This window comes from Gouania willdenowi, chromosome 17 (assembly GCF_900634775.1).
Source record: "Gouania willdenowi chromosome 17, fGouWil2.1, whole genome shotgun sequence".
In the NCBI taxonomy this organism is placed as follows: domain Eukaryota; kingdom Metazoa; phylum Chordata; class Actinopteri; order Blenniiformes; family Gobiesocidae; genus Gouania; species Gouania willdenowi.
The window spans coordinates 24891634-24916379 of record NC_041060.1 but is presented as its reverse complement, the minus strand read 5'-3'; the positions used below and the strand labels follow the sequence as shown (position 1 = coordinate 24916379).

Sequence of the window (24746 nt, the reverse complement as noted above, 5' to 3'; positions counted from 1 at the left end):
AAACTCATTTTAGAATGCTAGTAATACTTCGATTATTTTAGTGAAAGTAACTCAAAAGTAGTGTTACGCATTACAATTCAGAGACAGTAATTTTGTAATGTAACTAATTACTTTTAAAAGACAGTAACTGCTAATATGTAATGTATTAAATTTTGAAAGTAACTTGCTCAACACTGGTGACCATCTGTTTTTGAAACGCTGACTCTCAGTGGAAATGTGTAGATGTTTGTGGCACCCCACGAGAATCTAAAGGTGAACTTTATGAGGATAAAGTATACTTGCAGTGAAATAGTTTGAATTGTGTTTTATACATGCTATACGGTAATCAATTGCATAAGTTGACCAACAGTTTTTCTGTCAGTAATTATCCCAGCCATCCAACATTTTTGGTGCATCCATCTGTAGCCGTGCTGCCTGCCAGACCTTTGCAACTGTTTGTCTGTAAAGGCTGCAACTTGAGCTTCAACCGTCTTATTCCGTCTCCTTGTTTTTTCTCCAGGGTCCGGAGAGAAAACTACAGAACTACAAAAACTAAAACCACAACATGAACGCACACAGGCATTTCAAACTTTGTATTAAAGCAAACAATGCCAAGAAAGGCGGTTTCCCTGTTTTCATTTGATGACTGGATCTTGAATGAAACCCACTCCTCTGATATAACCGCTCGTTTTTCGGTCAAGACACCAGTTGCTTTGACGGCCCTGCACACCCCACAACCTGAAAGTACATTAAAACATGGTTAAAATTATATAACGTTAGTTTTTTTTCAAAGTAACATTGCACTATTTGCACTTTTAAAGCTCCAACATAAATACCACATTTTTGGAAGCTATTCTTAGAATTGCTCTTCACATCTACATCAATTTATTTGTGATAACTTTTACCTCCTTCACCTACAAACACATGCTACACTTTTATTAACACATCCGACAGGATTCATTGTTCTGCAGTTATGCATGTGAGGTGTATTTACTGCTTCACGTGTAGGAAATTAAATCATCTAAATTGAACTTTGACTGTGCTAGCCTCAGCATTGAGGTCAGAAGGTCTGTCTCCCTCTGCAAATGTGGACCGGGGGGGGGGGGGGCTTTCCCCTTCCTGGCCAAGCAAAGGAACAGTAGAATCAAAGAACAGGTTCGTTCCTGTTTTCACCTCTTTGTTACATTACGATCAAAAATAAACAATCAATCAATGTTTACTTGCTAAGTTTTCAAACTCTGGGCTCCGACCCCCTGCGGAGCCCAGGGGATTTAATCATCCCCACAGGTCACTCAGGATGTTGGAAGAATACCAGCTGTTTGTTTCCACCTCAAAATGAGATCATCATGTGAGGGTCTTATCACCTAAATGTCCCAGAAAAGGGTCGTTAAGTAATCATGTGACATCTGAGAACTTTGTGAAAGATAGAAGCTTTTCTCTCCTGTTCTTGCTTGAAAGTAAATCTGACCCTGGCTGCACTCACAGGGTTTTTGTCTCTCCTGTTCTTTTGATTCTGCTTGTGTTAATAAACTTTGTGTTATTATGCAAGCCAGTTTCATCTAAGATCCTTATTCATCCTCCACATCATCACCCGGGGAAACACAACACATGTTTACTGATATTTAACTAACTGTTTGTCCTTCTATTCTAACCAAGGAACGCTTGTTTTTAAACTCCCTAGACTGACTGTCGGTTCACGGGGCTTCACATCTAGAAAGAAAGAAATAATACAGATACTGTAGCAAAAATCATTTCTAATTCTATTATATCCACATCCACATACAAATTCATTTACAGGTGGAAGTCAGGGTACATTTTTAAAAATGTATGCAAGAAATTTATCACACTAGTTCCAAGTACAATTAACATCGAACAAAAAGGTTGACATGCGTCATGTTCTTTTTGTCACACAATCTTTTTAACTAAAGTGGTGTAGCATTAGCAACACTTGCTAATTATAAGATTATTAATTTTTAATTTAAATCAAAGACATGTTAAACTATCTCACATGCTCTAATAATACGATTCAGTATATCCTTATTGATATACCCCTCCTACAAAGATATTTAAAACTCACAAACTGTAAGTACTGTTACACTTGGTGTCAGTTTATTTACCTACTGTACAAACACAAAAGATCAACAAATGAAGGTTGAAGTTGTACCAAACTAAACTCAGTCACTCAGTCCGTTCTGCAACCAAGAATAGATGAATAAATAGCAAAAGGAAACAAAAGAACAAACTGTACAAATCTGACACACTTGCAGACGCACAGATACAGTAGGTCTTGGTCGCCCTCTGTCTGTGAACGGGGAATTACTGTCCTGAAGTTACTGTACATTCCATCTGTGTGTGTGTGTGTTCAGGATGAGTTCAGGATTAAAGTCCAAAACAGCTCCACCCCCACCACCGCAAAATTCTACCCGGACTCGGCACGCCATGAGCGGCCCGGAGGTCCCCGACGAGTCGGTGCAGGTCGGTCCAATTGTGGTTCTCCTGCGAAGCAGAGCGCTGCAGTCCACCGAGCTGGCCTCAGCCCAGACCCTCTCAGACCAGTTCCTCATCAAGTTCCTCCGGGCCAGAGACTTGGACGTGGATCAGGCCCTGAAGGTACGGTAGACTCGGAGCCGGAGGGCGTGCAGGGAGGACCGGGGGAACCAGAGCTCCGCTGCGGGGCCGGAGCAGAGCCTCGGACCGGTGGCCTGGACTTTCACACAAAGTCTCTGTTGATCACTGTCTAAAATAAAGTTAAATACTCTTCTATTCAATTTGTGTATTGAACATCATTAATTTGTAATCAAATGATTGATCTTCGTTGCCAGATCTGAATATCGTATGTGTATTAAAAATGACTAAAACTTCCAAAACGTATTTATCTGAATATTTACAACAGCCTTAAAAGACTTTGCGGACAAATCAAATTCATTTTAAGCGTTTCACATTCTTCAATAAATAAATCGTTGTTTTTAATCATTATGCCAAATCTGGATCAAGGTTGCCAGATACTAAAAGTAACAAACTAAATTATTAAACAACAAATCCTGCCAAACCTACCAGTTTATACTATTTATAACCAACGTTTTACATTTTCCATTCAAATACGAACCAAATAATTGGACCTTTTCATGATTTTGTATTCATAGACCAATAAATAAAATGGTAATTCATCAAAAACAGATCACTGTTGCCAGATAAGACAAAAAAGAGACAATTAAGTCAAACTCCACAAAAATGAACCCAACCTGAATAATTGTAATAGCCTGAGGGGGTTTTATACATGAAAAGTAGAGTTAAGTGCGGAAAACCGTCAAATCTGGCAACAATGTGTCAAGCTTTTCAAACACAAAAAAAAAACAAAGTGCAGAACAACATTTATTGGATTAATGATGTTTGTGATCCATAACATACAGGTATAATACTAATACTCAGCATTACTGAGTGCCTTTATCAGCCTGGTGGTTGTAAAACTGAAATGGTGCCTGTAAGGGAAATGTATATAACATACAATAGGGTTAATGTATTATCAATAAACACAGTTTTAAAAAAAAAAAAAAAAAAAAAAAACCCAATTTATAGTTGTTGTTTTTTTTTTGTTTTTGTTTTTTTGTTTTTTAAAAAGACCTTAATTTAGACCTTAAAATACAATCCATTGGGAGCTGCCATGACATGACACCAAGTCATTGATATGTAGTGTTTACATTAGGTCCTACTTGATTTCTTTCATTTCCCTCTTTATTTAGGCTTTTAAGGGCTTTTGTCCACTGTTTATTTACCATAATATTATTTTATTTATTACTACGGACAACACAAGAGCTACTTCTAACGTGTATGATGCATGTGAGCTGTTGTTGCATATCAGAGCAGCCACAGCCGTGGTTTACGTAGGCCAATGGTGATTGCGCTGTGGGACACGCGTGAGTAAGGAATAGGAAAATAAGCCAGACACGTTCTTGTCAGTGGAGCCCCTGGCACAGCTAATGCACGTCATGATGTGACTCCAAACATCTGAGGTGAACTACTGTATCTAGTATTGTATATGATTTCGAATTAAGGATGTCAAACTCAATCCGTGTACCCTTCGTTCTTTGGTTATTCCGTTTTAAAGCCAAATCAAAATAACATATTAACAGTGTGGTTATTTTTGTTTTTCTGACTTAAAACCAAAACAGAAATACAGAAAAACCATAAACCAAACAAGCAGCATTTTTTTGTTTTGAAATTAAATCTTGTTCTGTTTGTGTGATATTTGGATATTTAAAGGGAAACTAGGACGAGAACTTCATGTTCCACCTCACACTGATGGCAGAAGGTGTCATTTGTGTGTCGATGACGTTTCGTTAAAGAGTTATTGATGCTGGAAGTCCGAATCTGTGAATATTTGCCAACTTTATCGAACAGTGTTATGGTCCAAATAGTATCCAGATAACCTGGTGACTGGGTGGACTTTTGCTCCCGGACGAAAAAGGAGCAACACATAAGTCACATTACTGGTGAATTGAAATGTTATTAATACATAAATAAATTAAAACCAAAAAAAATGGATGTTATGTAAAACATGCACATGATATGTGGAACCAGAGGTGGTGTAATGAATCTACTGGTGCTCCTCGTTTCTTGTGATCAACTTCCATGTGTGTTGACAGCTGCTGTTAGCGGTATTTATAACGTACAAAATAAAAAATTTTACTGCCCTCAAAAAAGCTGTAATTGTTTTTGCAAAAGCGTGAAACCGTAGAAGTTCTAACATCTATATTGTTCCTCACAGTCGATAGTCAGTCTCCAGTTAATTTGGATACTATTTGGACCATAATACAGCGAAACAAAACATAATGTGAGCAGCTTTATATGAGTTAAAACATCCACAGACTCAATGAAAACATGAGCAGGAGCAGAAAACTGCTGAAATAAATCCTAAACAGTAAAACGCTGCTTATCTGGTTTTTGGGTTTTTTGTATTTCTGTTTTGGTTTTAAATCAGTAAAACAAAATAACCACACTGTGTATTTGTTATTTTGATTTGGTTTAAAAACGGAATAACAAAAGAATGAAGGGGACATGGATGGAACTCAACTGTGTCAGATCCGTTTCAACCACAGATGTAAATGACTTTCAGATCAAAGGTTTCAGTCCCAAAACCTTCTTCTTCTTCTTCTTATTTCTTCTTTTCTTCTTTCTTTCTTCTTCTTCTTCGTCTTCTGCTCTTCTCTGCTCTCTGCTCTTCTTCTTTTTCTTTTTCTTGTTTTCGTTGCTTTTTCTTTTTCGTTTCTTTTTTTTTCTTTTCTTTTTTTTTCTTTTCTTCTTTTTCTTCTTTTTCTTTTTCTTTTTCTTCGCTTGTTTCTCTTTTTCTCTTTTTCTTCTTTTTTTTTCTTTTCTTCTTTTTTTCTTTCTTCTTTTTCTCCTTTTTTTCTTTTTCCTTTTTCTTTTCTTCTGTTTCTTTTTTTTCTTTTTTCTTCTTTTTCTTTTGCTTTTCTTTTCTTTTTCTTTTTCTTTTCTTCTTCTTCTTCTTCTTCTTCTTCTTCTTCTTCTTCTTCTTCTTCTTCTTTGCATTACCACCACTTACTATGCTGGAGTGTGAACCAGAGCTCCTGGACTACATATTTCTAAATGATCTTGTATAATCCAGTTTCTCTTAAAAACGCAAACCAGGTTTTATGTGAATTCCTGTCATTACTAAGAATGTTTTTAAGTGTACATTTCTTCGCTCCACTTCTCCAAAGTTCTTTCTTTAGTTTTGCTCTACTGGTTTTTATCATTTTCACATTTACACAAATTGCATGTTACACAGTCTCCTCCACTATTTCACATTCACACATACCGGTAACACGTTTTCCAACTCAATGCAACAGTTTATTTAATCCTGCATGTCAACCCTTAATCTACCCAATGTAATCTGCTCACTTCTATTTCCCCCCCCATGTTTTTATTTTTCCCACCAGTCCCAAACCTGTACAGCTATAGAAGCTTTATACAGCAATACATGCTTTTCCAGTCCTTTTTACTGGGGAAATCAGATGCTATGAGGGGGTGAATTTGGTCCAGTCCAGTCTAGTCTTTGGATAAATGTGCACAGAACCTGTTTTAGTAGCATCCGTGCAAACAAACCAATTTCACCAAAACACCGAAACATAGTCCTTCCTTTTAATGTCACACACTCACCAAGTCTTTATACTGGTTTATAATTGTTTACATTAGTTCATACTGGTCTATGCTGGTATTCCTCAGTAAATCTGACATTAATGAATGCAGGTTGATCAAGTATGGCAGGGCAGCGTAAGAAGGTTGAAGCTGTATTTGTTAATTCAGGATTTAGTGATTGATGATGAGCTTTTACAACCACCAGGCTGATCAACAGCACCCAGCAACACTCAGCACTACACTTACTGTATAATATGTTTATTATAAACATTTATTACATTTCTAATGACTATTTAATGATCTATATACACATACTTGCCTGTGACATGCTGCAGTGCTGTGTGTGTTAATATTATTATTGTATTCTAGTTGCTCTCATGTTGTTTGGTAGGAGGACATAAGCCTTTTCACACTCGCTCTCGTTCAGTTCTTGCGCGTGAGTTAAATGGTCAAATGGGATAAACTCTCCTTGGCTGACAACGAGTCTGAGTTTGAGTCCTTGAAACATTTTCTGCGGAAACGTGGTATCGGTCTTCCATTGGTAGAAATGTCGAGTTAGCTGCTAAAGCTAATGCTGCACATGAGCTGAAAAATTCCTGCTTTTTAGACCAATCAACTGATCAGTGCGGTTTCACTTACCGGCCTGTTTAGTGTCCATCTTGTGCACTTCCTTCAAATTTGCAAATTTAATTAAAATGATAGCTTAACAAGAATAACCACGGACCTGGTTAGTGATTGGTGTACCTCGTGAATTTACCTTTTCAAAATGAGAACTCACACTGTCTTTTTCACACTCGGAAAACTCACTTGTCCCATCAATAATAATGATACATTTTATTTATAGAGGGTTTTCACGGCGCGTCATCAACCGATACATCAACCCAGAAGTCGACCGTTTTGGAGATAAGCAGCAGGTTTACAAACAGCACACAAATGAGCAAATCCCGAATTTTGAGAGGAAGTGGTGAAATATTGCCTCATCCCTCATTTCCTGTCTTGCATTTAAATCCAGCTTCAGGTAGTCCAGATTGTTCTACAGGGAGCAGACTTTAGAACGCAGGATGTTCTCTGAAGATTAGCTTATAGCTTGGTTGCTAGCCCCGCTGCTGCTTCTGATCACACCGCTTACGTCTCCTCCGCCGGCGGACACCGCTGGTACGAGGCTCCACTGCTTCCTAGGCCGCTGGATGTAGGATCGAGGTCCAGAGTAGTCGCATCTAACAGACTATAACTGTTTGATTTGCCTAAATCTAAGATTGCCTGGTGGTCGTATACTATTTTAGAGTAACTACGCTGCAGGTTCACTGTGAAATTAACAGTTATCGGCCGTAATTTATCCGTTGCTCACGCAAGCCTCTGCAGACGACCTCCAAACTTCTATAAGATGTAAGGTCTTCCGTTGTGTATGGGCTTGGTGAAATACAGGTAGTTCATAATATCAGGATACATAATAGACGGAAGACTCTCTGGGTCGTCATTGATCCAAGACGAGGGAGCCGACTAGTATGGATCTGCACCACCAATAAACCATATATTTTTTTTAAATATCATGCCCTTTCCTGCGGATCAAGTCCTTCCCTGTATGCCTTTGCATCTATAATGCATTTTGAGGAGCTTTTCTGTGATTTATCCATCACAGACTACACCTCTGTGAGGCTACAACATGTAGTGTCAACATCTGCTTACCTCCAACATGGCCACGCATCCGGGTTACTGCCCAGAAAGTGACGTCGGTGAAAACCCTCTATAAGCGCTTTTCAAAAACTCAAAGACACTTTACAGTTGATAAAACAATTACACAAATCAAAAAAAAAAAGAAACTAACATTAACAAAGGTAAATACAGAAAATAAATAACAATCACAAGTTAAAAGCTTGTGAGAGGAGTGTTGTAACGCGTGGTGATGTATCTTGCCGTGGACGTGTGCTGCTGGATAGCAAAATGAGCAAGACTTCTTGATTTCCACACGGTCTTGTTTATTCTAAAGAAATATGAGGGCTTCACCACTCGTCACATTGCACATCGGCCTGAGTACACGCGGCCGATGTCCACGACATTAAAAATAAAAAGAAAAGAGGAAGTAAACTACAGACTCTCTTGGGTAGACTCTGGTGCTGATGCCGGTGTTTTTCATGTCGTTAATATGCAACCTTTCCATACTTGGGACTCTCTGACTTCCAATGGACACTCATTTTCCTGTCCTGCTGACAGTGGGACCTCTGAGGTTTTGGACAATGATGTTGCCCCTCTTGCCCCACTTACAGACACTGATTTTGGCAATGATCCTTTTCCCTTTGGTTCACCAGACAATGGCTCTGTTGCTGATGTTGACACTGTTTCTACTGGACGTTATGACCTTAGGCCCCGTCGTTGCCCCAGGGTTACATCTGGTTGGTGTGACAAGAAGTGGACAAATGTTTTTCACACTGATAGACTTGATCTGAAGTGAGCTGCTTTCGGTTGAAACGGCTTCATATGACTATGTTGCACTACATTTTTATGTTATGACGTTGTAGATGTTTTTATACGTTATACTCAGCCATGTTTGGTGCTATTTGCTGATTGAAGTTTGCATTTCTGTTGTAAAAAAAAAAAAAAAAAAAAAAAAAAAAAAAAAAATAATCCACTGATTTATTTGTTTTGCCAAGTGTTTGGGTCGGATTTTTATTTTTGTATGGTCTTTGCCCTGTGATTCTGCCTACCTTAACTGTGTTCTATGTATAGGATGCTGTTTTGTGTGGTTGTGTCATCTTCAGCTGTGTACGGCTGGGGACAGCCTTTTTCTCACCAGGGGGGACTATGTAACAGTCACTTTTGAATGTATATCGCCCCAAGGTGGCGCCTCTTTTATTTCGGTATGTTTATTAGGTCACTCTTCTTCGTTTACTTCCTCTTTTCTTTTTACTTTTAATGTCGTGGACATCGGCCGCGTGTACTCAGGCCGATGTGCAATGTGACGAGTGGTGAAGCCCTCATATTTCTTTAGAATAAACAAGACCGTGTGGAAATCAAGAAGTCTTGCTCATTTTGCTATCCAGCAGCACACGTCCACGGCAAGATACATCACCACGCGTTACAGTGTGGAAGCAGAGGAGATCTGTTGCTTTGATGCTGCTTCTCTCATCGGTTTTACAAAAGTGCTCGGATATGTGCATCATTCTCGGGTAGAGTCCGAAGTCCGCCCGCTGGAGACCCAAGTAGTCGGTGTTTTCATTCACCAGGTGTCACCTGTGTGGAAGCGAGGGGACTGCCTCGCTACCATACTGCTGCTGAGCTGCTCCCGTTGGTTTTTAAAAGTGCTCAGATCGACCGAAAATGGCTTTAGCGTGCGTAACATTGATGATATAAACACCATTAAAACACTAAACATCTCGAATAAAATCACAAACGCTGTTAGGTTGGAAATATCATCAGAGTGAACGAGCTTGTTTACGTTTATATCCCTCTCGACCTATGACCCCCCCCCAGGTTGCGCATGCGCAGTTCCAGTGTGTGAAAAGGCTTATAAATGACCATTTCTGTTACGTAAAATATGAAATAAAACTCTAATGAATGCCATTTTTCAGCTGCTGCTTAACTACCTGCGGTGGCGGAGCAACTGTCCTGAGATCAGCGGACGTCTCTGTCCGTCCTCTGTCCTGGGTCTCCTCAACACCTCGTACCACGCTGTCCTCCCACTGAGGGACCGCGCAGGCAGCAGGGTGCTCCTCTACAGGATCGGTCAGTGTGCATTGACGTTCCTTCAGAACCAAAATCTAGGAATGGGACTAATTTTGTGTTTTCTTTAAATAAAAAATATTGTGTAGTGTTGATAGAACACATTTTGATTGACACTTCTGGTTGCAGTCGCTGTTATTTAAACCATGACTCAGCAATAGCGCTTTCGTAGTCTGTTGTGTTTAAATCATTACTTAACATGCGGGTAGTCTACTGCGGTGGTCCTTAACCTGTTATGTGCCAGTAACAAAACCGTCAGGCTGTGTCTAAAACATGACTCAGCAAATACTCAAACCATGACTTGACAACGATATTCATAAAGGCAATGATGTTCAAACCACACCTCAGCAGCAATACTCTGTAACACACTACTTGAAGTTTTTATGTCATGAAGGCTGTCATTAAGCTGTCATTAGGTGTCGTTTGCTGAATTACACCTTTCACCAATTATGACACCTTAGGCTATGGTGGCATTTTTTGGGTTAGGTGGACGGATCTAGTGGGGTTGGGGTTAGAGTTTGGGGTTCGGACAGCCCTTCTCAAATAGTGCCACGCACCCCCCACCCCCCCCCCCCCCCCCCCCCCCCACCTCTATCATGCTGATAAGCTGCTTGAGTTCTTTTCAGCAAAAACGTGCCAAATATTGCCAACAATCATCCCACTTTGTGAATGCTACTTCAATAAACCAGTGAGCACTGTTCGCATCATATGACATAAGGTAGTGTAAAAACTCCACACCATAGCAGAGGAGCTGATACTGCCTGCAGCGCTAATCTCTGTCATGCTGGTTGAAGCAAGTGCTGCAAAAATACAATTTGATGAAGCAAGTGACAGCTACACAGACTGTTTGTTTATTGCTTATGTACATTTTGACATGACAAACTATCTGTGTTAGGATCAAAATTTTTGTCAATCAGCACAAATGTTTTTATTTATTTTTGTTTTGTGTGTTATATATTGTGCTCCTGAGTTAATGTTGCTGGTAAATTTTATTATTTCTAGTGCAGTATCCGTAGGAAGTATGTATATATTTAGCACTGTAATATAGGCTAGCATACATTTCTTCTGTTAATTCTTGTTTTTTTTTATTTTTTTTTTTATTTTGTCATTGAAAGAGGCCATTATGTCTCAAAACAACTTGACTAATCAATGGATCTTTATTTTTATAGCGCCAATTCATAACACGTGTTATCGCAAAACACTTCACGGAAAGCAGGTGAAAGACCTTCCTGTTTGTTATCTAAGTACTTCATGACTTTGGTGCCTTAGACCCACATTACATATATATATATATTTTTTTTTTTTTTCATTTTATTTATTTTTTTATTTTATTATTATTATTATTATTATTATTATTATTATTATTATTATTATTATTATTATTATTTTAGTGTTTCTGGTTTGTTTGTTTTTTGTTCTTCGCACCATCCACCAAGATAAATTCCTTGTATTGTTTTTAAACTGTACTTGGCGAATAAAACTGATTCTGATTTTGAAAACGTTTATAATTTAAATAAGGAATAAATTTTTTTTATTTTTATTTTTTTCAGTCAAATTGATGCACTTTAAATCTCTATTTCTTTCTTTTTTCTTTTTTTGTTTTCTTTAATGTTAATAAGGATACAATGTTATGCGGCGGTGTACTTATAACAATTTTATTGATAAATTATATTATTTATACTCGTGGTAGAGAGTGGGGGGGGCGAAAATATTTTCTTCTTCCTGGGTGGGGGGGGGGTAACAGAAAATAATTGAGAAGCACTGGGATAGGGTAACCACTGACACTTAATTTACAGCTTTCACAACACCTTATTCATAATAATGACAGCGTAACGTCAGCGTTGTATAAAACTTCACGTAAAGTGTTACCTAATAATCAAGCCATGACTCTGCAACAATTTCTCAGTATGTGGTGTTTAAACCATGACTCAGCAGTCGTACTCCCACAGTCCAGCTGGAAGCTCCTGTAACCCCTTCCTGTCCTGGCTCTGTTTAAAGGACAATGGAATCCAAAGGAATGGTGTCCCTTCCAGGTCTTCAGCATCAGCCTGATGACATCAGAAATCATTGTCACAGAGACGGAGACGCAGAGGCGAGGAGTAAAGGTCATCTTTGACCTGGAGGGCTGGACTCTAAGCCACGCCCTCCAAATAAACCCTTCCCTCGCCAGGAAGATCTCATTGGTTTTATCTGTAAGTTCAAAACTGATTCATTTGAACTGATCATGGCTCACATCAGGGGTCCATAATTCTGTTTGTGTGTTTTTGTTCAGGACTCGTTCCCACTGAAGGTCAGAGGGATTCATCTAGTCAACGAGCCCTTGTTCTTCCGACCGGTCTTCGCCATGATTGGCCCGTTCCTCCCAGAGAAGATCAAACAGAGGGTGAGTGGCTGTTTGTTTCCTCTCCTACCATTAAATTGCAATTAATAACATTGCAAAGACATTTTCACTCAGTGTGCTTTCTTTTTTTAAAGGCAAATTCTACGGCAAATTGTTTGTTTTGTGGTCCTTTTATTAGTATTTTTGGAGTCCTTTTTTGTGTTTCTTATGAAGGCCACACAAAATTAGACTGAGGGACCCATGTGGCCCACTGCCCACCAGTTGGCCATGTATTTTTTTGATATAATAAATATAATTGTATTGCAATTACAAAATACAATAAAACATCAGTCAGGTGTAACAGATTGTTTTCTTTCTTAATTTTAAGTTTAAAAAAATCACTCACTTTAAAGGCACACTGTGTAACTTTTGGCCACTAGGGGCGCTAGACCTGTAACTTTCACGTAAGAGCCCCGAGTGGCCACAAGTGCTGCAGCACTGTCGCAAAAATCATCAGTCAGTCAGGCCAGCTTTCCTTGTCTTTTGATTGTGTATGCAGACAGCAGTTGACCTGTAACTTTGGGATAAGGATTGGCTCTAAGGGCTGGGATGGGAAGCGGCTACAGTCTATGGGCTGGAGGAGCAGCCGCCACCATAGACTGTAGCCGCGGCGCGAGCCCAGCCCTGCTTCGCACCCCAGCCCTTAGAGCCAATTCTTATCCCGAAGTTACGGATCTGACTTGCCGACTTCCCTTACTAAAAAATCCACGTTTAACTAAACTATCGACAATTAGCGCACCCATTAACCCAACATGAAACTACCAGATTGTGCTCTTTTGGCTGTAAACAGAGGCTAACTCGTTTCAGCTGCCCACAGCAATGGGGCTGAGTCGGGAAATACATGGGAACTATACTGTAGCTATCTGAGCCTGTGGTCACGTGACTGCCGTAAATGGTAAATGGACTAATGGACTTGATTTTATATAGCGCTTTATCCCCACACTGAAACAGTCTCAAAGCGCTTTACATATCAGCTCATTCACCCAATCACTCTCACATTCACACACCAGTGGGACAGGACTGCCATGCAAGGCGCTAGTCGACCACTGGGAGCAACTTAGGGTTCAGTGTCTTGCCCAAGGACACTTCGACACATAGTCAGGTACTGGGATCGAACCCCCAACCTCTCGATCAGAAGACGACCCACTACCACCTGAGCCACGTAAAGTGAAACGTTCTCCAGGCATTCTCCAGGTCACATGACCTGGTGAAAGACGGTTCATCTCCTCAAAACTTACATAATCGATATTTCAAGAATGAAGCCCGGAGCATTGATACTGTCAAGCTCTGTATATTGGCCTGAGGAATCATTTAAAATAACTCATATGGGTCAACTCTTTAGGTCAAAAAGTCTGCGGTGTGCCTTTAACAACATTCAGCGTCCTTTTTATGCCGCTGTACTGTGTGAGAGTGTTGCGTTCATGGTCTGGCGATCTTTCCAGCAGTCATGAAAGGTTTTTGCTCAATCTTAAGCTTATAGTTAAACTTCATGTGGTCTGCAGGCCTTAAGCTCAATGTTGATCTAGATCAGGGTTCTGCAACCTTCACTCTCAAAAGAGCCATTTTGTCTCATCTCATCTGGATTAAAGTCCTTCTGGAGCCAAAAAAATACTTTTTCAATGAAGACAATACAGTTTATAGATTTCTATACATAGTTAAAATGAAATTCATTAATATTATCTAAACAATATATTTTTTGGTTAATGTTAACAAAATAATCATGTCAGTGGCACGTTGGCAGTTAAATGAATCTGTTCGCACACAATTCCCAAAATCTCTAGTTTCTTGCAGAATAGTCCTTTTTATTGGTTGTTTAGTTTATCTTACCAGGGATTAAAAACTTAAAGTTAGCCCCAGAAGCAAGGAAAGTTAATAGGAGGTGAATTAGGGAACTGACAGTTATTGCACAATTGTGATTTATTTTTAGACAAATTGTTATATCATTATTTTATTTGGTGCAGTGCCATTAGTAATTATTACCCTCTATGAGAAAATAAAAACATTTATTTCACTTTTCTTAAAAGCTCTAAGGAGCCATTGTGAAAGAGTCAATGAGCCACATGAGGCCCCAGAGCCGCAGGTATCAGACCCCTAGTCTAGACCTTATAACAGGTGCTGCTCTAGTGTACACAGTGTTGGTGAACATCTCATCTGACTGATATCAGTGTTGGTGTATCTGAAGCCAACACTTCTTACTGTAATAACATGTAATAATAATAATGAATTGCTTTGGTAATAGTCATTTTTTAGGTTGACAATGGTCAGTAACTAATGCACTCTGTTAGAAATAAAAACTAGAAGTCCTCAGTTCATATATTCCTCTGTAACTGTTTCAGATCCACATGCACGGTGCAGGTTTCAGGGACTCTTTGGGAGATTTCTTCCCTCGGAGCATTCTTCCTACGGAATACGGAGGGGCGGGGCCTGGAGTGCATGAGGTGTGTCAGAGCTGGGCCAATCAGCTGCTGCAGTGGGAGAGTTACCTGCAGCAGGTAGCAGCTCATCCTACTGGAGACGTCAGTGCTGATTCAAGTGAAAACGCAGACGAGGAGGAGGAGGAGAGGCGATCTTTGGCCTCTGGTGTGACTCAGAGCTGTGATGATCTCAGAAACTCTCTTTAATGAAGGATAATATAGATTTGTATGGTTTGTTTAGCTGCTATGAAACTCTTCCATTCATCATCTATATCTGCTTATTCTGGAATAATCTTCAGATGGACTGAAACTATTATCATTGATTTGTTGAAGGACCATGTACAAAAATTACTTGACATTGTGACTGATTTTTGATTTATTAAATTGTTATTGTTTTATTTTCTCTAAAAAAAATGTGAATTTTATAAATTGATCATAATAATATTTGTGTCTGTTTTCTAACCTCTATAGAAATATCATATTAAGTAAGTAAGAGTTCCTCAGAGTATGTAATACTACTACTACTATGACTAATAACAATAATAATAGTAGTATAATTAGATGCTACTCTCCCAGTTGCCTTCAAAGATGATGTCACAGCCAGGCACCCCACAGGAGACAATCAGAGGAGTTTGTTGTCTTCTGTGAGCAGATTGCCTTTTAAGATGATCTTCAGCAATATTATAAATAGAGGCTGTGAGCACATCCTCTGTACTTTCTCTGAACCATGCGTGGGCAAAGCAGGGAGGATGCACTCGTGTGCTACTGGTGGTTACAAAAATTGGAATGTACAGAATGACTTAAGACAACCAAAAACATGCCAAGGTGCAAAAAAAAAAAAAAAAGAACAAAAACGGGCAAGATTGTGTGAAAAAATTGGATCTGCACGCTTTGATCAATGAAAGTAACTTTATTACACCAAGCTTTCTGTCAGAGGACCGGGGCCAGCTCTACGCCGGGGCAAGAGGGGGCATGTCTTACCCCCTCAAATCAAAGATTATGATTCCTCACTCCATGCTCAGATTTAATGAGAAACGCATCTATTACACTCTGTTCCAGCACGTTTCTACATGTGTATTAGCAAGCAAGCCTGTCTGAAGAAGGTCCTTTTAAAGTACAGATGACCGCTTTGAAGTGGGGATTTTCACCCGCACGCTTTTTTAAAATGAAGTATGAATTTATAGTTTGACTCATTGACGTAAGGAATGTCATCTTATCATGAAAGGAATTTTCATCTCATGATTTAAAATGAAGTCTGAATTTATAATCTGACAGTGGCCCATTGAACAAAACACACTAGCCCAGCGTTTCCTTAAACGTGTACCATCCCTTTTATGGGTGGGCCTATTTCTCTCTTTTACTCTTTAGAGGACTTTTATTACTGATTTAGAGTTCATTCCTTTCCATCAATCTAGATGTGCCTGCTGTCTCTCTGCAGTTCAGGTCTTTTGATGAGTTCTTTTTCAACCTCCCTTTAAAAAAGAATCATTTCTCATGATCATATTAAAAGTTAAAGTTAAGAAATAGGTCATTTTTCCATTGCTTATTATTATCTTTACAGTTATCAGGTATATATTTGGCAGGTTTGAACTTACTCTGTAGGTTGGAGCTGTTCCCCTTGAACATTAACTATATAATATGTGGAGTTTTGTGTAACAGGTGCTGCTCACCTTTTTACTGGCGCCGTGTGCAGGGAAGTAGCTCCACCTCCAGAGTCCAGCACCTCCTTGTCATCTCTGAGGGTCTCAGGTACGTCTGGCCATTGAACGTCGGGCCAGGAGCGCACATCGAATGACCACTAGTTTTCAAGAATGCCGCATGGGTCTCGCAATCGTACTTAAAGCGAGTTTCCTTAAATAAGCGGCCACGTCCTCAGGTGACAAGCTTTCTACATACCACAAATTATTTTCGATCCTCAACAGCGGTTCATTCATTGCCATTTATCAAGCGTCATATATGTAAGCAACATGGTTTCTGCACCAAGTATGCCAGTCACATGTCTCATGTTTGTCCACATTGATATGGGTCTATAAATAGGTTCAAATATTTGTAAATCTGACTCTGAAAAAGTCAGTGCTTCACCAGCCACAATCCTCATCACATCACTGCACTACACGGGTTTCCATGAAGGCGGAGTTTGAAGCCCTCTTGGGCATACCTACAGCATAATGGCCAGACCTCTTCCAGACAGCCTCATCCTGGGCTGGACACAACCTGTTGATGTGTTTACAGGAAGAGAATCAAAACCAGTTTGCGAAGCCTGGGAATTATATTTGATAAAAACATGTCTCTAGTGCAGCATTTGAGACAGTTATTAAAGAACTGTTTCTTTCAACTGCGTAATATCGCCAAGCTGAGACAGATGGTCTCACAAAAAGAGCTGAAGACTATTATTCATGCTTTTGTGTCATCGCGGTTGGACTACAACAGCCTGTTCACCCGCCTAAATAAGAAGGAGCTGACTCGCCTACAGTATGTACAAAACTCTTCAGCGAGGCTCCTGACCCGCACCAACAGGAGAGACCATTTAACTCCTGTTCTGAAGTCCCTCCATTTGCTCCCTGTTGCCTTCAGAGTGTACTTTTAAATTCTGGTGCTGACTTTCAGGGCACTTGACAAACAGGCTCCAGATTATATCACTGATTTGATCCAGTGACCAGTGACCTTAAGAGCTATACCAGCAGGAGCTTAGTCTTCAGGTGGGACACCAAAGTTGGACAGGTCTGACTAAGTGCAATCCACTTCTCTAGGTTGAGGTTGGACACATAGCCAACAACCCAATTCAATGAAGAAAACACTGTTACTATAAGCACAGGGGAAACAAAGTGCTGGAGCATGATGTGTACATATGATGCCCCCTTCACATTTCTGACTGCTCCCTCACATATGTCTGCTTTCAACCGGCCCTGCAGAGGATCTTCATCAGGGTAAAAATCAGCATGAGTACAGTGATCAGTGATCAGTCACGCCTTTCCTGCACAACTCCTGCTCACATGGGAGATGAAGTTCCAAAGCAGTGTGTAGTCCTCTCTGCACAGCAATAGATTGAAACATTACAGAGATACTCCACAACTACCAATTACAATCTAGGCAAACACAACTAGACAATACAAAAAAAGATATGCATATATGCACAGTAAAATAAATAAAAGATTGAGTACATACTAGATAAAGACGTTGCATAAAGGCCGACAGTCATAAAATGCAGTCCCTAAAACCACAAATAAAATGACAGATCAATAAAAATCCATATATAACAGCAATCATATCAAAGTCAACATTAAAGCCATTTGGGTGCAGAGTCTAATGTGTGTATCCAAAATAGTTCTTGAGGGCATAATATTTTATCAATGTCTCCACCTCTTGGCAGCTGCACACACTCTATTCCCTGAAAACAGAGGGAAGAGATAGGATGAAAATGACTGGCAACTGGATAGTTAGGATCAGCACAAAACATGTATTATAATGGTAATGCATGTGTTAATGTGTTTTTCAAATGATGATTATTCATGAAATAATCCGTTTTTGAGCAGGAACACATGATTATTATGTCTAAAACGAATCTAAATGAGTATTAAACCAATGGAGCAGCTGCATCTTCACCTTTTGTAACACGTCATCAAAGCAAAGGTCAGCTCTGACACTTTATGGGTCCGACATGTTCTCCTAATCTCCAGCTTTTCCACAATCTCGTGGCTTCTCTGTCTCCGTCTCACCTTTGAACGTCGTCGGACGTTAAATCAACAAACCTATCGGCTCACAATCAGCCCAGCGAACACAGCGTACAGCTTAACGCTGAGAAAACCAACAATTTCTTTGCACACAGCAGCAGAAACCTATCATCTGGTTACAGTAATATGTAAAATATGTACTGTAAGGCACTAACAATATCCAAGAAAAAAAATAATAACATACAAATATCACTCGCTGCAAGATCTTCACTTTAAATTTTCTTTGACCAAGTTTTATTTCATTTAGGGAAAATTTGTGGAATCATTTAAGAAAAATTGCAGGATTTTTGGAAAAATTGAGAGGTAAAAAAATTACTTCCATCATATGATAAGCATGGGAAAACTGTCAGCCCTGCAAATAATGTACATTGAATTTGTGTATTTGTTGGGACTGAGTTAGTTGGAAATTTACACATTGAGTCATATTTTCTCTATCATTTTTTAATTCTCCTGTGGGCCAAAGTGGATGCTCTAAATGGCCGGATTAGACCCCCGTGCCTTGAGTTTAACACATGTGGTTTACATGGACACTGACCGTATCTGGTTTCTGTGTCCACTGAGTCACCAGTAAGACGGCTGCCCTTTTTCCCCATGCTGCATACCGAACCTGTCTGTTTCTTCATCCATGCGCACATTACATAACACAATACAAATGTGCAAAACAAAAAACTACTAAGGCTGTTGTGTAACCGCAAAATGTTCATATGCATGTTATATTTTATTGTATATGAAGGTTTTTGGTTAAATTTATAAATGATTGATTACAATCCACAAATCGTGTTGTTCTGTGCTGATTATAATGCGATATCAAGTAGTTTCTACAAACGTCGCGATATTTCTTAATGTAAACTTGCAAACACCGCGATATCTGAAGATCAACCATCTTGCCACGTTCCAAGAGAACGGCAGGGGCGGGGCTAATGTGACGCCGTCCACACGGTTGAATAAGCCTGACGCCACTCTGCTCCTATTGGACGGTTTCTCACCGAGTCACGCCCTCGTCAAGTACGATGTCTGTGATTGGCTGAGGCGGCTGTCAGTCTATAGTGTTTGGAGCTCAGTGAGTAGCAGCAGGATTCAGCCATCAGGTACAGACGCTCCGTAGCCGGACCAACTCCACTCCGCTCCTCCGTCACCAGTCAGCAGCACAATGCCCGCCAAGAAGAGTAACAAAGCGGCGAAAGCCAAAGGTAGGTGTAATGGAGGTTGTGTGGAGCTGAAGCCCGACAGGGCTGCTGGGGGGGAGGGTACTTCGTCCACGGTAACGGTTAAAGCGGGCATTCTCGGATGCAAACATGGCAACCCAGAGCCCGCACGGAAGGATTAAAAGCATCATTTAAACCTCTCCGTGCCACTCTAAAGCGCTCACGTGTCAGTGCTACTGCAGGGCCTGGGGGATGACACGTGGCTGCTGCTTCTGATGATGATGGTGGTGGTGGTGGTGGTTAGGGGCGTGCACGAGACGAAGACCCTCAGGTGCTGCACGCACGCGCGCCGTGCACGCTAGTGTGTGAAGGTCCGAACCCCCATCGAAAGAACACGATGTTCCGCCTCTAAGGACACGCCCACCTCTCTGTGATCTGCTTTTATTCTGAAAAGTCACACGTTTATTATTTATATACAGTATTGCACAAAGGCGTCGAGTCAGCATTCACTGCTCATTAGTTTCCACTTATCTGCACACATGGTTGTAAAATGCTGCCATAGACAGAAACTAGTGTGTAGAATGATTTCATACTGTCATTCCCAACCAGAGGTACGCGGACCCAGAGGGGTACATTAGCACATACTTGGAAACATTTGTCAAATTTAAATCTAAGGTACCCTGTTTGGTTTGGTTGAATTAAACACAAACTTTGTCGACTAGACAACTTTTCCAGGAGACAAAAATAAGTTTGGGTTTGACTCAAGTACAAAACCTGAAATGCGACAACAGAAAAATGTCAGAAATGAATTAAACAATGGCCTAATTCTCAGAGCCACTGTTGCTCTTGGCCTGGGTTGTTAAACTACAGCCGTGGGCCAAAGATAACCTGCCAACACATCCACTATACTTTAGCAAAAAGTGAAAATTGTATTAATAAGATGAAACTAAAAGTTCCACAACTTAGGAACTAAATATGTATTTCCATAAAGACTCTGGACTGTTTCAATTACCGTCCCTTTAGATAATAAAATGTTATCTACATTTTTGGCTCATGAATAGACATTTTAATTGATAGTATGACTTTTAAAAATCACTATAGGTATTACATATTATATTACATATAACAAATCTTTCCATTTATTTGATTTTCAACCAAATGTTAATATGTGGAAACTTAGAGTGGAAAAACTTTATGCTGATGCCTTTATAATAGTTGTCGTGAAGCAAATAATCAAATGTGTTGATGTGAATTATGTCAATAATTAGTCCTGAGACAGAGAGAAAGTTTCATTGATAACCAACTTTTCTTTATATATTACAGACAACATGTGACTCTTAGAAAGCCTGTGATTGGTTACAGATGGCAGGGTCTGATTAACTCATTAGTGTCTGTGTACTAAAATGAATATCAAATGAGTCAAACACACTGACGTACACAGAAAAAAACAAAAGATTTGCTTGCTCTTACTTTTCTCAACATTTAACAAAAACCGCTAAATGCTGTATTTTTTCGCACGCTCTCGCTAAGTATCAATTTAAAAAAATAATATTTTTTTGATTATTTTCAAAACCTTTTCTTTTATATAGCAGAAAATTTTTGTATTTTTTCACTTAATCTTTTTTTTTCTTATGTCATAGATTATCATAGATTGATTTCTGACCAATATATCGATAATCGCAGTATTGTCATATCGTGAGATAATCGTTATCGTGAGCGTTGTATCGCGTATTGTGAGGCACCCAGCGGTTCCCACCCTTATGTTTAACTGCATCTGAGTTTAGACTCAAGGAGAGACAGCACATGTGAGTGAGTGTTGCAGCGTTGCTTGTTTTGTGGCAGATGCCTGGACAGACAGAACCTGTAATCTCTGCCAGTGTGTTTTTCAGCACAAGGTTCAATAGAAAAAGTGTGTTTAACTTCTACTGCATTGAAACAAGCCACGCTACACAACTCACTCACACGTGCTGTCCTCTTAGAGAGACACAGACTAAAGTGCTTTTAAGATAGTTTACAGTACTTATAATTCTTCCTAATGCTACTGAAGTACAATGCACGGCTTTAAGAGTCATTATTTTGTTATGTTCCACAAAAACATGCAAAATTCTTTTTAAAGTCAAGCGCATTAACACTTCATTAGTAATACACAAATGTCACATTTATCATAGTTTCAAATCCGTAAACAAGCAGACCAACACATTTCACACGAAATAATAGACCTGCATAACCTGATCATCTTATCATTCATAGGAAATGCATAGAAAAGTAGTGTTGGTGTTCTTTATGTAACGTGTAAAACAAACAGAGGGAAAACTTCAGGGCTGCACAGAACGCACATGTCACGGTTAGCGTTTCAAACCGTCACATTTTACACAAACTACAACTCTTAGCATAAATATTTTATTGTCCCGGAGGCTTCCTCCTGGGATAATTAGTGACGCACGTGCTGCACAGCAAACAGCTCTTTGTCTGACGGGTGTTTGAGTTTGTTCCTGTTGTTCTCGTTCTCATGTTGGCACATGGTGCTTGTGCTGCTCTGTGACGCTCCCTCGGGGCTGCTCCTTTGCCTCTCACAGGTTGGAAGCTGCTGCAGCTGGCACAGGTACAAGGGTAACACCTCCGTGCACTGACTGACGACGTGTGGTGCAGTGTGTGACTTGGCATGACGGTGCAGTGTGTGTGTATGCAATAGTTGTAAATGCTTACAAAAGCGAATGTCTTTTTTTTTTTTTTTTAAGTCACAAATATAGCAAATTTATTATCTGTAACAAAACAAATTGCTTTTTATCTTCATCTGTTTTTTTGACAAATTGTTGAAATTTTCATTTAAAGCATGACTACAATTGTCAAAATAAAACAAAGTGCATACATTTAATGACAGTTTCTTTAAATAAGTCTTTCCTTATCCTTTGTTACAGACATATAAATAATAGATCTAGTAAAGGCTTTAAAACTTTTATTGCAGACAGTAAACGTCTCGTCTGCGGTTGAATTGAATTAAGTTAATTATCCTGCACCTCCAGTCATGTCTGTGGGCTATGTGATATAACATTATGCTAAGCACTTCATACTGGAAGGACTAGATCGTATGTTTGCGTTGGCAACTCTAAAGATTCCCAAACAATCAGATTAAAATAGTCGGTGTACACTAGGGATGTAACGATTAATCATAAGGCAGTTAAAAATCGATTCATAGGTATCACGGTTCACATCGATATTCTGAAAATTTAATCGCAGTACTTTTTTAAACAGCAGAGGGCGCTATATATTTATCCTTCTCTTCTTTAAAAGTGTTGGGGTGGAATCTGCTACTACTTTCTTTCTGGCCGCCTTCTACTCTTAAACATGTTCATAAAGGATTCCTTACCCCTTTAGCACAGAAAGGATATCTGGAATATTACGTGGATATTAGGGATGTAACGATTCACTCAACTCCCGATACGATTCGATTCACGATACTGGGTTCGCGATACGATTCTCTCACGATTTATTTTACAAAATGGGACTGTAGACAATTTTTTTTTTTGGGGAAAAAAAACTAGAAAATACTGTATTGTTTTCCTTTTATATTTCATTGTCAAAAGAATTCCTTGATAAACTATTCAAAACAATGCAATTTAACTAAAAATAAATCTTGAATGCAATAAATAAAGGAATACAAATGAAAATGAAGCCTATTAATTTAAATTCTGGTTCTATAATAAACAATGCAAAACTGCATTATAGTTCTTTTTCTTTTTAAAAGTGCAACTGAAAATGTATTTTGTGCCTTAACAATTGGACTTTAAAAAAAAAACCGTGATTACACTGATTTACGCCATATTTGTTTGGACCAGCAGAGGGCGTTGATAACCCAGTGGTCGGTTGGCATGCAGAAATTCTTGCAGTGAAGAAGAGAAGCTATGCTAGCAGACAGAGCTAATAGAAAAACGTGACTTTTACAGATATTCAAGTAATATTACAGATATTCTTTCGGTGCTAAAGGGGCAATGAATCATTTATTAACATATTTAAGAGTAGAAGGCGGCCAAAAAGAAAGTATTAGCAGCCTCCGCCCGCCGCCTACACTTGTGGATAGTGGATTAAAAAAAGTACTGCGATTCATTTTTCAGAAAATCGATATCAACCGTGATACCTATGAATCGATTTTTAACTGCCTTATGATTAATCGTTACATCCCTTGTAGATATCTGTAAAAGTCACGTATTTCCATTAGCTCTATCTGCTAGTGCATAGCATCTCTTCTTCACTGCAAGAATTTCTGCATGCCAACCGACCACTGGGTTTATCAGCGCCTTCTGCTGGTCCAAACAAATATCTAACGTAAATACAGTGCAGACTGGTTTTTTTTTAAAGTCCAATTGTTAAGGCACAAAATACATTTTCAGTTGCACTTTTAAAAAGAAAAAGAACTATTACGCAGTTTTGCATTGTTTACTATAGAACCAAAATTTAAATTACTAAGCTTCTTCTTGATTTGTATTATTCCTTTATTTCATTCAAGATTTATTTTTAGTTAAATTGCATTGTTTTGAATAATTTATCAAAGGATTCTTTTGACAATGAAAAATAAAAGAAAATAGTACAGTATTTTCCCAAAAAAAATGAAGGAATATTTTTCAGTCATTTGTCTACAGTCCCATTTTGTAAACTAAATTGTGAGAGAATCGTATCGTGAATCGAATCGTATCGGGAGTTGAGTGAATCGTTACATTCCTAGTGTACACACATTCATATAAAAACTGTGGAATGGTTTTAAAAACACACATTTAAAGTTGACATGTTGAATACCTATTATTATTATTATTATTATTATTATTATTATTATTATTATACTGTATTATAAATCTGAGTGAGAAGCACCTTTGTCAAAACACTAACCTGTCCGTTTCCTGGTGACTGCTGTGGTTGTACGGGGCGCCAATTGGAAAGTTGCGCATGTTAAAATAAACACCAACTTTTTACAACATTTACCAAAAAAACACGTTTAAATAATTGCTTAATTGTTACTTTTAATCAGATTTACAGAAAATTGATATAATTTTTCTTGTAAAAATATGTTAAATCTAAATGTTAAATGTCAAATCTAAATCTAAATGTCACGGGTGAAACTGAATATTTAGCTAATAGCCAATTCACAGGAATGAGCTTTTATTTTGGTACTTCCGGGGAATTTGCACATTAGCTAAATATTTTGTTTGACCCGTTGCATTTAGATTTGGTATTTAACATTTAGATTTAAAAT

General features: G+C 39.0%; 2 protein-coding genes across 2 annotated transcripts in view; both read left to right on the top strand.

Annotated features, from left to right (window-relative positions):
- Nucleotides 1–2314: 2314 nt before the first annotated feature.
- ttpa (tocopherol (alpha) transfer protein) lies at nucleotides 2315–15069 on the top strand. Its single transcript, XM_028471907.1, has 5 exons — nucleotides 2315–2589; nucleotides 9681–9834; nucleotides 11830–12023; nucleotides 12104–12214; nucleotides 14548–15069. The coding sequence occupies exons 1-5, from the start codon at nucleotides 2347–2349 to the stop codon at nucleotides 14830–14832; spliced, it is 987 nt and encodes a 328-aa protein (XP_028327708.1). The 5' UTR covers nucleotides 2315–2346; the 3' UTR covers nucleotides 14833–15069.
- A 4319-nt stretch (nucleotides 15070–19388) lies between these two features.
- The window catches only part of asph (aspartate beta-hydroxylase), a 34503-nt gene continuing 29145 nt past the window's right edge, over nucleotides 19389–24746 (top strand). The window contains exon 1 of the mRNA XM_028471897.1: nucleotides 19389–19546. Coding sequence (XP_028327698.1) covers nucleotides 19507–19546 — 40 coding nt within the window. The 5' untranslated portion in view covers nucleotides 19389–19506. The remainder of the gene's footprint in view (nucleotides 19547–24746) is intronic.